This window comes from Pelophylax lessonae (assembly GCF_965119305.1).
Source record: "Pelophylax lessonae genome assembly, chromosome: 5".
In the NCBI taxonomy this organism is placed as follows: domain Eukaryota; kingdom Metazoa; phylum Chordata; class Amphibia; order Anura; family Ranidae; genus Pelophylax; species Pelophylax lessonae.
This window is the reverse complement of record NC_138772.1, coordinates 371,739,738-371,753,898: the sequence shown is the minus strand read 5'-3', so window position 1 is coordinate 371,753,898 and position 14,161 is coordinate 371,739,738. Positions and strand designations below refer to the sequence as shown.

The 14,161-nt window shown below is 40.9% G+C and overlaps 1 protein-coding gene across 2 annotated transcripts in view; it reads left to right on the top strand.

The window, feature by feature from the left end:
- The window catches only part of DOK6 (docking protein 6), an 805,177-nt gene that overhangs the window by 462,033 nt on the left and 328,983 nt on the right, over positions 1–14,161 (top strand). For both annotated transcript variants that reach the window (XM_082259321.1, XM_082259322.1), the window contains exon 4: positions 2,236–2,355. In XM_082259321.1, coding sequence (XP_082115447.1) covers positions 2,236–2,355 — 120 coding nt within the window. The remainder of the gene's footprint in view (positions 1–2,235; positions 2,356–14,161) is intronic.

Here is a 14,161-nt window from a genome sequence, read left to right as displayed (position 1 = left end):
GAGTCACTCTGCTTTCGGTCAGTGTGTTGCACCAGTTGTGCCCATAGATGGCGAACCTTGGCACCCCAGATGTTTTGGAACTACATTTCCCATGATGCCCAACTACACTGCAGAAAGCATGAGCATCATGGGGAATGTAGTTCCAAACCATCTGAGGTGCCAAGGTTCACCATCACTGCTATTGATGCTGCCGGCGATCCTCTTGGTGGATCTGGCACCATACAGTGCTGCTGTTTGATTGGTTTAAAGGATTGTTCTGATATGGTGTTTCACCTTCTGCTGCCACTCCACGAGAAAAGTATATTTTCTAATAGGTCAGTATTTTTTAACAGATTAATCATACATTAGTCACTGTATATATATTAGACATATGTAAAATGGCAAACAGTTTTTGTTTAGTCTGGGATAGGTTTGTTATGTTACTAATTTCATTTCATTGGTTCATTTGAGAATTTGTTTGGTTTACTTTTGTTTAATTTTATTTAGTTTAGTTTAATTTTGCTTCTTTTGTTTTTTTGTTTCAGGTCTGGTATGGATCTAAGGGGAACCCCACACTAAAATTAAAATATAAATGGAAAGCTCTGCTCCCCAACCCCCGAGCACCTTGTCCCCATGTTGATGTCTAGCCTACACTTATTCGCATGGGGGGATTGGGATCTGGAGCCCTTCTTGTTAAAAGGGCTTCCAGATTCTGATAAGCCACCCGGAGAACCACCGCCCAGGCCCATAACCTCATCAACATCGGGACTAAGTGCTTCGGGGTGGAAGAGCCCCTCCTGCCCAAAGCACCCCCCCCATGTTGAGGGCATGTGGCCTGGTATTGTTCAGGGGGGGGTGCTCACTCACCACCCCCCTCCCCTGGCCTGCTGGGCTTCATGCTCAGATAAGCGGCTAGTATAAATTTTGAGGGGGACCCATGCTGTTTTTTTACATTTAAATTTCAATTTAATTTTGAGGCATAGGGTTCCCCTTACAATCCATACCAGACCCGAAGGGGACCCCATGCTGTTTTTCTGTTTCTGTCTTTTTTTTTTTCTTTTTCTATTTTTTTTTTGTTTACATTTCAGCTGCCAGTTGGGAAGCCCTTTTGACAGCTGATGAGTCATCGGTTGTTAAGCACTTGGCTTCCTGGCCCGCTCCTTGACAACCAGCTATTCTTCATACAAAATTTAAATCGGTCGATAATTTTTCAACCGATCCAAATTCGAATCATCCCTAAAATTTGGAATTCATTATAAAAGGAATAAACAAAACTAATTTTAACTAATTCTGTGTGAAGAATAGTTGGTTGTTAAGGAGGGGGGCGGGAAGTCGGCTGCTACATCCTTAAAAACCGATGACACATCAGCTGTCAGTGGGCTTCCCCCACCCCAAAGTACCTTGAATCCATGTTGATGGGAACAAGGGCCTCTTCCCCACAACCCTGGGCTGTGGTTGTGGGGGTCTGCAGCCAGTGTGCTTATATGGGTTTTCACTTATCAAGAACATCAGGATGTAATAGGACACAGAGACTTGCATTTGTACAGGAGTTTGAGACACGTAGCAATCAAAAATGCAAACATTTCTCAAATCATTTGTAATGCAAAAGGTTTACCACTGCTAAACAATTACTGTCTGTAGCCTAAAAGCAAAGGAGGAACAATAAGAAAACTATCTGAGAGGGTTTTTTTTTTTTTTTTTTTTAGTAAGTAAAATAGGAAAAACATTGGACAATATTCAACTGGAAATATAGAAAAGAGCAATACAGTGGCAATAAAAAATACATGTTATGCTAAGCAAACAAATATCTGTCATTCGTAATAATGCAATTTTTAATGCAGTCTGTAACATTCTGTCCAACATTTATGATCATCTAATAATTTGAACAGGAAATGCGTGTTTTTCTAATCAAAGCTTTTTCTGCGCTACTTCTAATCTTTAGATATTTTGTGAAAGATTTAAATTAACAATATATAAAAAGATATGGACTGAGTACATTTGTTTTTCACCATACAGGCATTTTTGTAGTCCTTTTGAAACTGTCTAATTATTTCTCACTATAAATGGAATCTCAGGCTTGCTTTATGTTGATATCTGATTCCAAAGTAATTAGGCATAACTTTATATTACAAGAAAATCATGTCAAATTATATTGAAGATATGTAGATGTAAGCTATAGTACTGTATATGCATTATAGTACAGCTACTTGTCAATCATTTCTTTACTGAGCCTTTCTTTGCATCCTTTTTTTCCAGAACTAGAAGCTGAGGAGTGGTGTAAGTGCCTGTGTGTGGAGTGTCTAGGAACCAGACTTAATGATATAAGCCTTGGGGAACCAGACCTACTAGCTGCTGGGGTACAAAGAGAACAAAATGGTAAGTCATTGCACAGTGTATAACATATTTTATTACGTATTTTATCACAAGAAGTGCAAGATATTTAATTATGTATTGAATAGTTTACGTTACACTAAATGTCATATATTTATCAAATTTATAGTTTGTAGGTCTATAAAAAAATATAGTGAAAAACTAAATAAATTAGATTAATCAATTTATTGGAAATAAATCATTTTCTTAAAACTCTTCAAATATATTGGGCTGATTGCTAAAACAGAGCATTCCATTAATCTCAGTCTATTAATGATTTGTTACTTATGAAATAAAAAACTCAGCATTTAAAAAAAAATAAAAACAGCATTTTTAAGTGCGGTTCCTTTACAACTTTTTTTCCCCAAAGAAAAGTACAAACAGGGTACAAGGGGCCTTTTTTGAGAGAGGGTTTGAAATGTTTCTCTATTTTTATTACATTGGCTAATGCACACATTTTTTTTTACACTGATTTATTAACTACTTTACCACCGGAGGATTTTGCTGTCCTACGTCCAGGCCACTTTTTGCGATTCGGCACTGTGCGACTTTAACTGACAATTGCGTGGTTATGCAACGCCATAAAAAAAACGAAATTTGCATCCTTTTTTCCCCACAAACAGAGCTTTCTTTTGGTGGTATTTGATCACCTGTGCAATTTTCATTTTTTGCGATATTAATAAAAAAAGCGACAATTTTGAAAAAATAACAATATTTTTCTACTTTGACAGTTACAAAATATCCAATATATTCAATTTTTGTCATATATTTAGGCCAAAATGTATTTAGCTACATGTCTTTGACAAAAAAATTCTCAATGAGCGTATTTTTAACCGCTTTAAGACCGGAAGATTTTACCCCATTCCAGAACAGGCCATATTTTGCGATTCGGCACTGCGTTATTTTAACAGACAATTGCGCAGTCGTGCGACGCCGTACCCAAATTAAAATAAATTTATGTCCTTTTTTCACCCACAAATAGAGCTTTCTTTTTATGGTATTTGATCACCTGTGCAATTTTTACTTTCTGCGCTATAAACAAAAAAAGAGCGAGAATTTTGAAAAAATAACAATATTTTTCACATTTTTCATATGAAATTCCCCCCCAAAAAAATGTAAAAATCAAAATTTTTTACCATTTTAGGCCAATTTGTTTTCTGCTACATATTTTTGGTAAAAATATCACAATAAGCGTGTTTTGATTGGTTTGCACAAAAGTTATCGCAGCTACTAACTACGGGAAATTTATGTCATTTTTATTGTTTTTTTTTTAACTAGTAATGGCGGCGATCTGGCGGTGATCTGCGATTTTTTTGCAGAACTGCGACATTGTGGCGGACAGATCTGACCCTTGCCTGACATTTATGACACTTTTGGGGGTACCAGTGACATTACTACAGTAATCAGTGCTATAAATATGCACTGTTACTGTAAAAATGACACTGGCAGGGAAGGGGTTAACTTTATTGGAGAGGGAGGGGTTAATGTATGCCTGGTGCTTACTAACGTGTGTGGGGGGAGGGGACTGTGTGACACAGGCACAGATCGCAGGTTCAGCTATGCTGAATCCTGCAATCTGTCACTGTTTGTCACTTAGGAGATCCGCCCGCTTTGTTTACACAATCGGGCGGATCTCCACACTCGATCCCCGATGATCGGGGAAGAGCGGCGGTGAAGCATCCATTTAATGATCTCCCCTGTGAAGAAGTTCTAAACACCTCTGGGTTCAGAGCTGTCAATCTCTGATCTCTCAGATCAGGAAATAAGCTGGTTGAGCACAGTCTGTGCTCAGTCAGCTTCAGTGAATTGCAGAGATAACATTAGGGGTCTAATAGACCCCTGATATTTCATTAAACAGAACCTATCACCCTCATTATGCTATCACATAGGGGACTAATTATTCCCCTTGTAATAGCAGCAAAGTTACATTTAAAAACACAAAAAAATAAAAGGGATTTAATAATAATAAATCTAAAAAGTATCCAAATATCTTTTTAAAATCCCTCACCCCCATGTACATATGAACAGAAATGCATGTACCCGGTGTGAACACGTGTGAAAACAATTGTTCAATCCATATCAAGCATTGCCCTGCACACTAGAGTGATGGCAATAATTCTAGAGCTATAGAGGCTTCCAAAGTATCACTTATGGACAATTTTTATTACCATAGTTCTGTGCTGTTTCAAGGCATGTGTATTTGTAAGGCTTCACATAATTGGTATCTATATTTAATCAGCACAACTCATATTTTATATTTTACCAAAACATTGGGTATTATATTGTGTTTGTGTAGATTAAAATTAATTTGAGTGTATGTTTTTCAGAAAATATAGATTTGATAAATAGTAGCACAATTATCAAAAAAAAAAATGCAAGTGGCACCATGTAATTCTACAGGGTCTCTACTCTCATTCTACAGGGTCTCTACTCTCATTCTACAGGGTCTTCTCTACTGCAAAATACAATATATTACATTTTGAGATATTCAATATTTATCAGGCCTGTGTACACTTTATCATGTGTACAAAAATATAAAAAAAATAAAAAAAACAACAGCAATAAAAGTGTTAAATTTAGGCCATTCATCAAAGCACAGTTATGCACGTGTTTTTAATGACCAGTTTGGGTCCTTTCACATGGCCGCTCCGTGTGTCCGCAAATCATCCCATCCGTTTGCGGATATGTTATATGTCATCCGCTGACATCCGCAATGCCATATACTTACATTATGTCCGCATATCATCCGCAAATGGATGGGATGATATGCAGGCACACGGAGCGGATGACACAAATGTCATCCGCTCCGTGAAAAAAAAAAAGTCCTGCAGCGGACTAAAGCAGCGGAGCGGCCGTGTGAAAGGACCCTTTCATGTCTGTAACACTGCATTTTGTACTTTACTGTGCTCACGTTGAGCACTTTGATGACTGTATTAATGTGATGCATCTTCGTTAATAAAAAGAGTTTAAAATTTAAACCATTCAGAAAAATTTTTCCTTTTTCGTAATACGTCTATTTTTAAATGCTGGAGAGAACAAGCATAATATTAAGAGTTTAAATAATGAATGCACCAGGAAATATGTTAATATTTTTTAATATGCTATCTCAAACAAATGTCAAGATTGTGCTTTCAGATACCTGTGAACTCAAGGTGCCCACCAAATAAAAGATTGTGATCTAAATCCATCTTTGCCATGCAATGACTTTTGGGAACTAAAAGTACTTCAGTGATTCCCACTTGTATGCCTTTGACCTGTTGCAATAAATCATCTTAGATTATAAAATACAGGCCATGTACTTTAGTTTCACCTTCTACTGTCATATCAATTAATCTCTATAATATGGCTATGTACAGTACGCTTTTTACAGACATAACCGGATTATTTTACCGGCTGCTCGCCATTTTAACATAAAAGCAGCTTGTTCTCAGGCAAGAGCTACCTGACCTCATTCTGTTGTTTCTAGATAAATGGTGCCTACACACAAGTCTTCTAATGTTGTGAAATTTGTCCTAATTATCCGGCTTTTATTGTTATTGAATCTTGCATGACACCCTAATGGTTTCCTTTTTAATAAAATAAAAAGTTCTACAAAGAATTGTTTTCTGACTAATAATTATCCACATACAATTATTGTTATGCACATAAACAAACACACCAATATACAGGTGTCAGATGAACCCGAGCATCTGAAAACACGAATGAGATAACCATTGTTATCTGGCAATATCACTTCACAGTAATAGATTAAAGCTGAACCCCAGTCTTTCCTTTCCTCTGGAATGTCCTTTTCAGGTTACCGCTTCATTCCGATATTTGGGAATTCAGGTACAGCAACCTTTATCCATGTATATCTCAAATAATCTTCTACCAGGCATATCCTTATTCAAAATCAAAATTGCTAGTTGGAAAAATCTACCCTTGGCCATATTGGGGAGGATAAACCTTTTTAAAATTGTCCTGCTGCCTAAATTCTCATATATCCTATCTAACAGCCCAGTATTAATTCCCAACAGAATTTTTAAAGAAATAGACTCCCTTCTTTCTACATTTCTTTGGTGCCCTAAGGTGCCCAGACTCTCCTTAGCCACACTTCAACAACCTACATCAGGAGGAGGGCTAGCTCTACCTAATTTGCAACTATATTATTATGCCTCCCAACTGGTGTACGTACATTGGTGGCTTTTCCTGCAGCTAAATAATGCTGCCGCAGCTGCTGGGCCAGCTGTGGTGACGTTTTATGAGACTTTGGTGAATATAATATATAGACAAACCGTTTTTCCTACTGGAGGAACGAACTTGCTAAAAGTTTTCCTCAAAATGTATAATTATTGTGCATCTATATTACCTAATTCCCCTGAAACTATCTCACCTAATCAACCTTTATAATTTAATCCCACCATCCCACATTTTCTTACCCCTCAGGAGGCCCATTCTTGGCCTAGTAAGGTCTTAAATATGTCCACCAACTTTACAACAATGGTACCTTTAAATCATTCATGCAACTTCAACAGATTCCGAACTCTTGGTACAATTGCTATTTTAAATTGAGACATGCAGCCTTAGTGCAACTGGGTCTCAATGAAGTACGTCTGAAAAATGGAAAATTGTATACTCACCTTTCTGTATTTTTCCTTTCCTGGTGCATCTTCATGGCAGCATACAATGGTTGTGGCTCCGCCCCCACAACCGGATAGCACTGGGTAACTATAAATCAAAGACAGGCCCGGCTCACAAAATTCTCTGTAACTCTTACCATTGGGGTGGGAATCTGTATGCTGCCATGACGATGCACCAGGAAAAGAAATTTGCGGGAAAGGTTATTATTATACAATTTTCTGTTTTCCTGGCACATCATGGCAGCATAAAATGGGAACAAACTCAAATTTTGTAATGGTCAGTAGGGTAAGTATGCATTTTCCAAATTTTACTGTTATGAGTCAGGTTCACCGATTAAAGTGTAATGAAGGTGTCCTAGGAGGACCATATTGCTGACTTGGAATTAGCCTCAGAAGACACTCGGTACTGCTCTGTCCACAGAGCTGGCATTGCCCTAGTTGAAAGTGCTCTTAAGTCCTCTGGAACAGGATGGTATTGTGAAGAGATAGGCTCTTTTAATTGTCTTAACAATCTAGAAGGTGACTGTACGTGTTGATGATGACTGACCCCTCCTTAAGCCATCCCGGAACCAGGCACAGATTTCAGCTTTGCTGAATGTAAAGGTAGCTGCCAAGCAGAGATCCGTTTCTCTCACTTAATCAAGAAAGATGGTAAACTGACTTCCTATTATAAGTGGAAGGAGAAAGCTACCCCATGGATAAAAAGCAGTCTGGGGTTTTAGGACTATTTGGTCTGGGTAGAACTTTAGGTGAGGCTCCTTAAGAACACACCCTGCAGCTCTGACACCCTTTTTGTAGCAACCAGAAATATGGTCTTCAGGGTTAGATTGCAGAGTGTAGCCAATTCTGTAGGATAGAAATGAGACATTGATAGAGCTGAGGACCATAAACAAGTCCCACATAGGGAACAAGGGTTTCCTTGCAGGTCTTTACCTTCATGCAAGCCTTTTAAGAATCGCATCACTAAAGGGTTAAGGACTCCTTAAACCCCTGTAAGTTCAAGACAAGGCTGAACTTTGAACATAATTGAACCTAGACCCCTGTTCAGTCCCAGTGTAAGACCTGCAGAACCTTGGCTGGTTTAGGTGATACAGGACTCCAGGCTTTTGCTGTGTGAGATCTGCAAAATTTACCCTTATTCTCTGGTAAGTATTATTCATGGAGACCTCTCTGGCTTGACACAATGTATCCACTGCCTGCACTGGGCACCCTTGACTTGGTAGACTCTGCCTCTCAACTCCCATGCAATCAAAAGTAGTCTCTTGGAGATGACCAAGAGAAAGCAGATCCGTCATAACTGGCAGAGGCAGTGGTGACTCAGTGCTCAACTGTGGGAGAGAGACACTAAGCCAAAATGGTATAACTGCAATTATTGATACAGGAAGTTCCACTGACAGCCTAAGAATTCTACCCTTCCACTGCTGTATAGGCACAGTACAACTCTTGCTCCTCTTATAAAAGGAGTGAATGACAGAAGGGCTTTGAACACTACTCTCAGATTGAGAGCATTCAATACAATACTTTGCCTCATGAGCTGAATATCCCATGACCCTGAGCAGTCTGCTCTTTGAAAAGCATTCCCCAAACTTTCTAGCTGGGGTCTGATGTGATAATGTTCCATTCAAAAACAACAATTGGTCTGTTACAAAGAACCAAGGATACTCAGGCACTGTTCCGCTGGAAGAGACTTTGCTCTTAAAGCACTTTTGTCTTTCTCAATCAGGAGGACGGATTTTCCCTTGTGAAAGTTCTACTGAATTTTTCCCATCACTACTGCAGAAAGTAAGAACTTTGTGAATGTCATGGGAGAGGTGTACAGACCGAGGGGGAAGCACTGAAACTTGTAGAGGAATTGAGGATGGATTGGGACAAGAAAGTAGGTGTCTGATAAACCTACAGAGCATCCAATCTCCACAGATTTATCAATAGGATTGATTGGAGTTTCTCTATCTTACACAGCTCCAACTTTCTGCGACTTTTGAGTTTTTTCAAGTTTACCACTGGGCACAGATTACCTGATTTTGATTTTTTTTTGCTAGGAACAGAGGTGAACCTAATCCTCATCTCCTCTGGGCAGTTGGAACCTTCACAATTGCCCATTTTTCATTTAATCCAGCTATAAACTGGACCAGAATTTTTGGTATGGTAGCCTGGCTGGCTGGAAGAGAACGGAAGGTGGACATCCCTTAAACTTCCACCAATGTCACACCAATATAGCTGATATGGCCCACTGATCCTGATATTTTCCATCCAGGTGTGTGCACAAAGCTTCACACAGGCACCCCCTGGATAAGTGCACCCTTAAAAGGACCTCCCAAGACAGGTGCCTTAGATTTTCAAGGCTTCAACAACGAAGATCAGGTACTTCTTTAGTTCCTTTACTAATCCTTTTCTCAGTCCGTAGAGATTTCCTCCTTGTATCTACTTCGGAGTTGCCGCCTGTATGCTGGACCTTTTCTGATCTTTTCTGTTTTTTGTCAGATGATATTCGCCCTGACCTGCTAGTGGTCAGCCTTGAGATGGCTGTATCATGTCTACTCCCAAATAGATTGGATTCATTGTCTGGTATCTTGCACCAGTATCGTTTTCAAGGCGGGATCCGACACCCATGGCTTCCTTGACATGCCCTCCTTGTCATGACCACAGGGAACACCACTCTTGAAAAAACATCAATTGACGTCTACTGACACATCCGCTGCAGAGTCTCCCGCCAACTTCAGCTCTTACAAAGCTGTTACCGCCTTGTCTCTCTTCACTTCCCCCAGAAGGGCTTCTTTAAAGGGTAACTCCACTTTCCTTTTCAATCTGCAGGGCTGTCATTTTCTGTAAAATGCAAGGCAATATGGCTATCTGGAGGTGTTCTGTATATAGAATGTGTACAGAATGCCCCCTTGAAACATAATTTCCTGCTTGAGTGATTGGCTCACTGATTTTTCCAGAAGTCTGCACGAAGATACAAGTCAGATTTTTGGCATTCACTGCAACAAAAATGTAATTTTTGGTAAGATACTCCCAATAGGAAATGACGTCTAAAGGGGTGCTGAACCTGTCACTTTCCTCAGAGTCCTGCAGGTGCAGAAAATAGTTGATGATTATGAAACCACTTAGACTCACTCAGCACATGGGCTGGTTATTGCTGGTCTGCAGCAATCTGCAGATGCTACAGTATGTAGGGGCACTTTAGAACCGGGTCTCATTTTTAGACTAGAGCCTCCTTGAATGTAACCGCAAGGTGATATGTCTTGCCAGCTGCATTAATGATGGAGGAGATTGCAACAGGTTGACCTTTAGCTTTTTCAGGGTATACAATTTTGACAACCTGTTTATACAGGCCTTTTTCTCTGACCTATTCCATTCTTCCTGGATTAACTCCTCCAGTTGTTCAGTGAAGAGAAATTAGTACTTTCTAATCTTGTGGAGAGTTTCCTCCACTTCACCCCAGGCAATTGCATCCTTAACTGCCCTTGCAAAAGGCTCTATTGGCAATCGTCAAAGCCTGTGGCCCCTGTAATGCCTTCTTCTTCCAACAAGCTTTCCAATTTGGACACCACTTTCTGGCTCTGGTTATAAGTACTAGGCAATTCAGCCACCGACTAGGAAGTACAGGCTTCATGTATCAACTCCTTGGCCAATTCTTTAATCAAGACAGCTACTTTCCAAACATCCATCCTTTGTCAGTTGTGGCTTCCTCCAAGCCGACTTGACATACTAGCTTGTCAGACAATGACTTTCCACCACAAATGCCACAACCATTAGGACTGGTAACCTGTGGTATTTGTAAATAATAATTAAGGGTGAGATGTTGACCTTGATCAACGTTGCCTGGATGTCTGCGCCTAAATGGTATATGTTCTGGCTTTTATAAAGCTCCTTCCATCTTGAGGTCCTTGCAGGGCTGTATCCTGCTTGTTCCAGGCAGACTTTACATAATAGCTTGGCAGGCAATGACTCTCCACCACAAATGCAGCAACTATTAAGGGTTGGTAACCTGTGATGTTTGTAAACAGGGAGCAATAATAATGAGTGTTGAGATGATGACCTTGATCAACATCGCCTGGGTATCTGCTCTTAGATGCTGACTATGCTGACTTGTCTTGACCTTAAGAGGGCTTCCTCCATCCTGAGGTCCTTACAGGGCTGTAGATACTGATTCTCTTTTTCTCAATCTTCACTACTTACCTAATCCCTATACCTTAAAAACAATAAGTGGTCTGACTTGGCAGCGTTCCCCATAGAAACAGAGTAAAGCAGCAGACTGATACAGTGATCCCAGAGCAAACATTGAGAAGGGGATAGCAAGAGCCAAGGTGAAATGCCATAAACAGCACAGTGATCCTAGAGCAACACTGAGAAGGAGAAAGCAAAAGCCCAAGTGAATGCCATAAAGATCACAGTGATCCCAGAGCAACACTGAGATGTAGATAGGAAAAGTTCAGGTGAATGCCATAAAAAAGGAAAACATACATGCAAACAATGACCACATAAGCATCCAGCATGCGTGAATAGAGAGTTCCCCAAAAATGCATTTAACCATTTAACCACTTCAATACAGGGCACTTTCCTCCCTTCCTGCCCAGGCCAATTTTTCCCTTTTAGCGCTGTTGCATTTTGAAGGACAATTGCGCGGTCATGCAACACTGTACCTACACCAAATTTATGTCATTTTCCCCCCACAAATAGAGCTTTCTTTTGGTGGTATTTGATCACCTCTGGGTTTTTTCCTTTAAGCTAAACAAATAAAAAAAGACCGAAAAGTTTGAAAAAAAAAAAAAAAGTTTTTTTGTTTATGTTATACAATTTTGTAAATAAATATGTTTTTCCTGTACTGATGAGCACTGATGAGACTGCGCTGACAGGCACTGATGAGGAGGCACTGATGGGGTGGCACTGATGGGGTGGCACTGATGGAGTGTCACTGATAGGAGGCACTGATAGGCGGCACTGATATGTGGCACTGATAGGTAGCACAGATATGCAGCATTGGTGGGCACTGATAGGCGGCACTGCTGGGCACTGATAGGCGGCATTGATGGGCACTGATAGGTGGCACTGATGGGCACTGATAGGTGGCACTGACGGGCACTGATAGGTGGCACTGGTGGGCACTGATGGGCACTGATGGGCGACACTGATCGGCACTGATGGGCGGCACTGATGGGCACTAATGGGCACTGATAGGCGGCACTGGTGGGCAATAATGGGCACTGGTGGGCTACACTAAAAGATGGCAATGATGGGCACTTGTGGGCAGCAGTGATAGGGAGGGCACTGGTGGGCAGCACTGATGGGGAGGGCAATGGGGGGCTCCTTGAGCCCTGATTGCCATCCCTGGTGGTCATAGTGGGCATCCCTGGGGTCATAGTGGGCATCCCTGGGGTCATAGTGGGCATCCCTGGTGGTTCTAGTGGAATCCCCCCCCAAGGGTCTGCACTGGTAATCAATGATCTGATTACCAGTGCCGGCCCCCCCCCCCTGTCAGGGGAGACGCCGATCGGCGCTCCTTTACTCGTGCCTGTCAGGCACGAACTAAGGAAAGCCGATCAACGGCTGTTCCTGTTTACTATGTGACCAGCCGTGATTGGACACAGCTGGTCACATGGTAAAGAGCTACGTCAGTAGTCTCTTTACCGAGATCGGAGATGCAGGGTGTCAGACTGACACCTCGCATCACCGATCGCCGCTCTGCGCACCCCCGGGGGGCGCCCAGAGCTGTATTATCCTGCCGCCATCATATGACGTCCGGTCAGGATAATACAACCACATTCCCGCCGTCAATTGCCTATAGGGCGGGCGGGAAGTGGTTAAAACTATCACATATTGCAATTTGTGATAATATCCGTGCCTGAGCATGCTTAGATCGCCATCTTGGAAAAGGGCTAGCCAGGAAACAGGCCACAGGGGCCGCATGTCTTTCATGATCAGAGTGTACCTGCCTTGCTGCAGTCATCTTGATAATGGCAAATGCCCACAAAAAAAGAAATAAGAGGTGAAAAGCATATGGAAAGCAAAGGGAAAACGCTGTCACTTATGTCAAAGCTTGTTTAAAGCTTTCTCTGACAGGCCTGCACTGCCATAATGGGGCTCCAACCATATAGCTCATGTAGAGGCTGTACAGGAAAGCTTCCACCCAGGAGAGGCTAAACCTGGCTGTAGCGACAAACGGTAAGGGATACTTTGTGACTCCAGTCCTGATTAAGTGAGGACAATAAGGAGAATGTTATGAGCCGGGTCTGTCTTTGATTTATAGTTAACCAGTCCTGTCAGGATGTAGGGACGGAGCCACAACAATTGCATGCTGCCATGATTAACCAGGAAAACTCCTTATTGGAAAAATAACTTTTACGTAACAAGCACAAAAACGAATTTGCTCTTATTATGTTTTTTAATTCATAGTATTCCATGCTGCCTAGATATTGTTAGAGTACAGTGGACAGCAGATGTTCCTGATTTGTTGGATAACAATTGGGAAGAATTGCTCTACAATTTTTTTACTACCACAATTTTGCTGGGGATAGATTGATCCAAGTGTGTATTTTTCATAGGACATACTATACTCCACTTCAACTCTTTCGGATGAAAAGGAGAGATAACTCAGAGTGCCATAAATGTTATAATACCCAAGACACCCTTCTACATATGCTATGGGGCTGTGATAAAATACTGTACGCCCCTTCTGGTCTCATGTCATTAATTGTATTACCACACACATTGACCTAATATCTGTAATCTGAAGTGGTGCATACTAGGGATCCTGGAGGACATAGATCTTCGCTTCCACCAAAAACAATTTCTCCAGTTTCTGCCAATCTATGCTAGGAAAACAGTGGTGCTACAGTGAATTCATCAAGAGATTGTCCCTATTAATCTCTGGAAGAATCTCATTAATCAAGTAATACTACTTTATAAACTAACATATGAAGCAAGGGGATGCCCTCAAAAACTGAATAAAGTTAGGGTACAATGGGTGGATTCATTTGAAACTTGTGAAACACCCCAAAAATGACCCACTCACTTCACACCTTCTTAAACCATTACTGTATAAAGAGGTTGTCCTGTACCTAAACATTTTTAAAGGAAATTTCTCATAGATGGAGGAATGCAATATTCTATGCCTGTAGCCTTTGTCTGGACTGGAGCAGAGTTTGTATGTTGAAGATTTCCTGACTGGACCACCGATTTAATGTTGTTAGTAA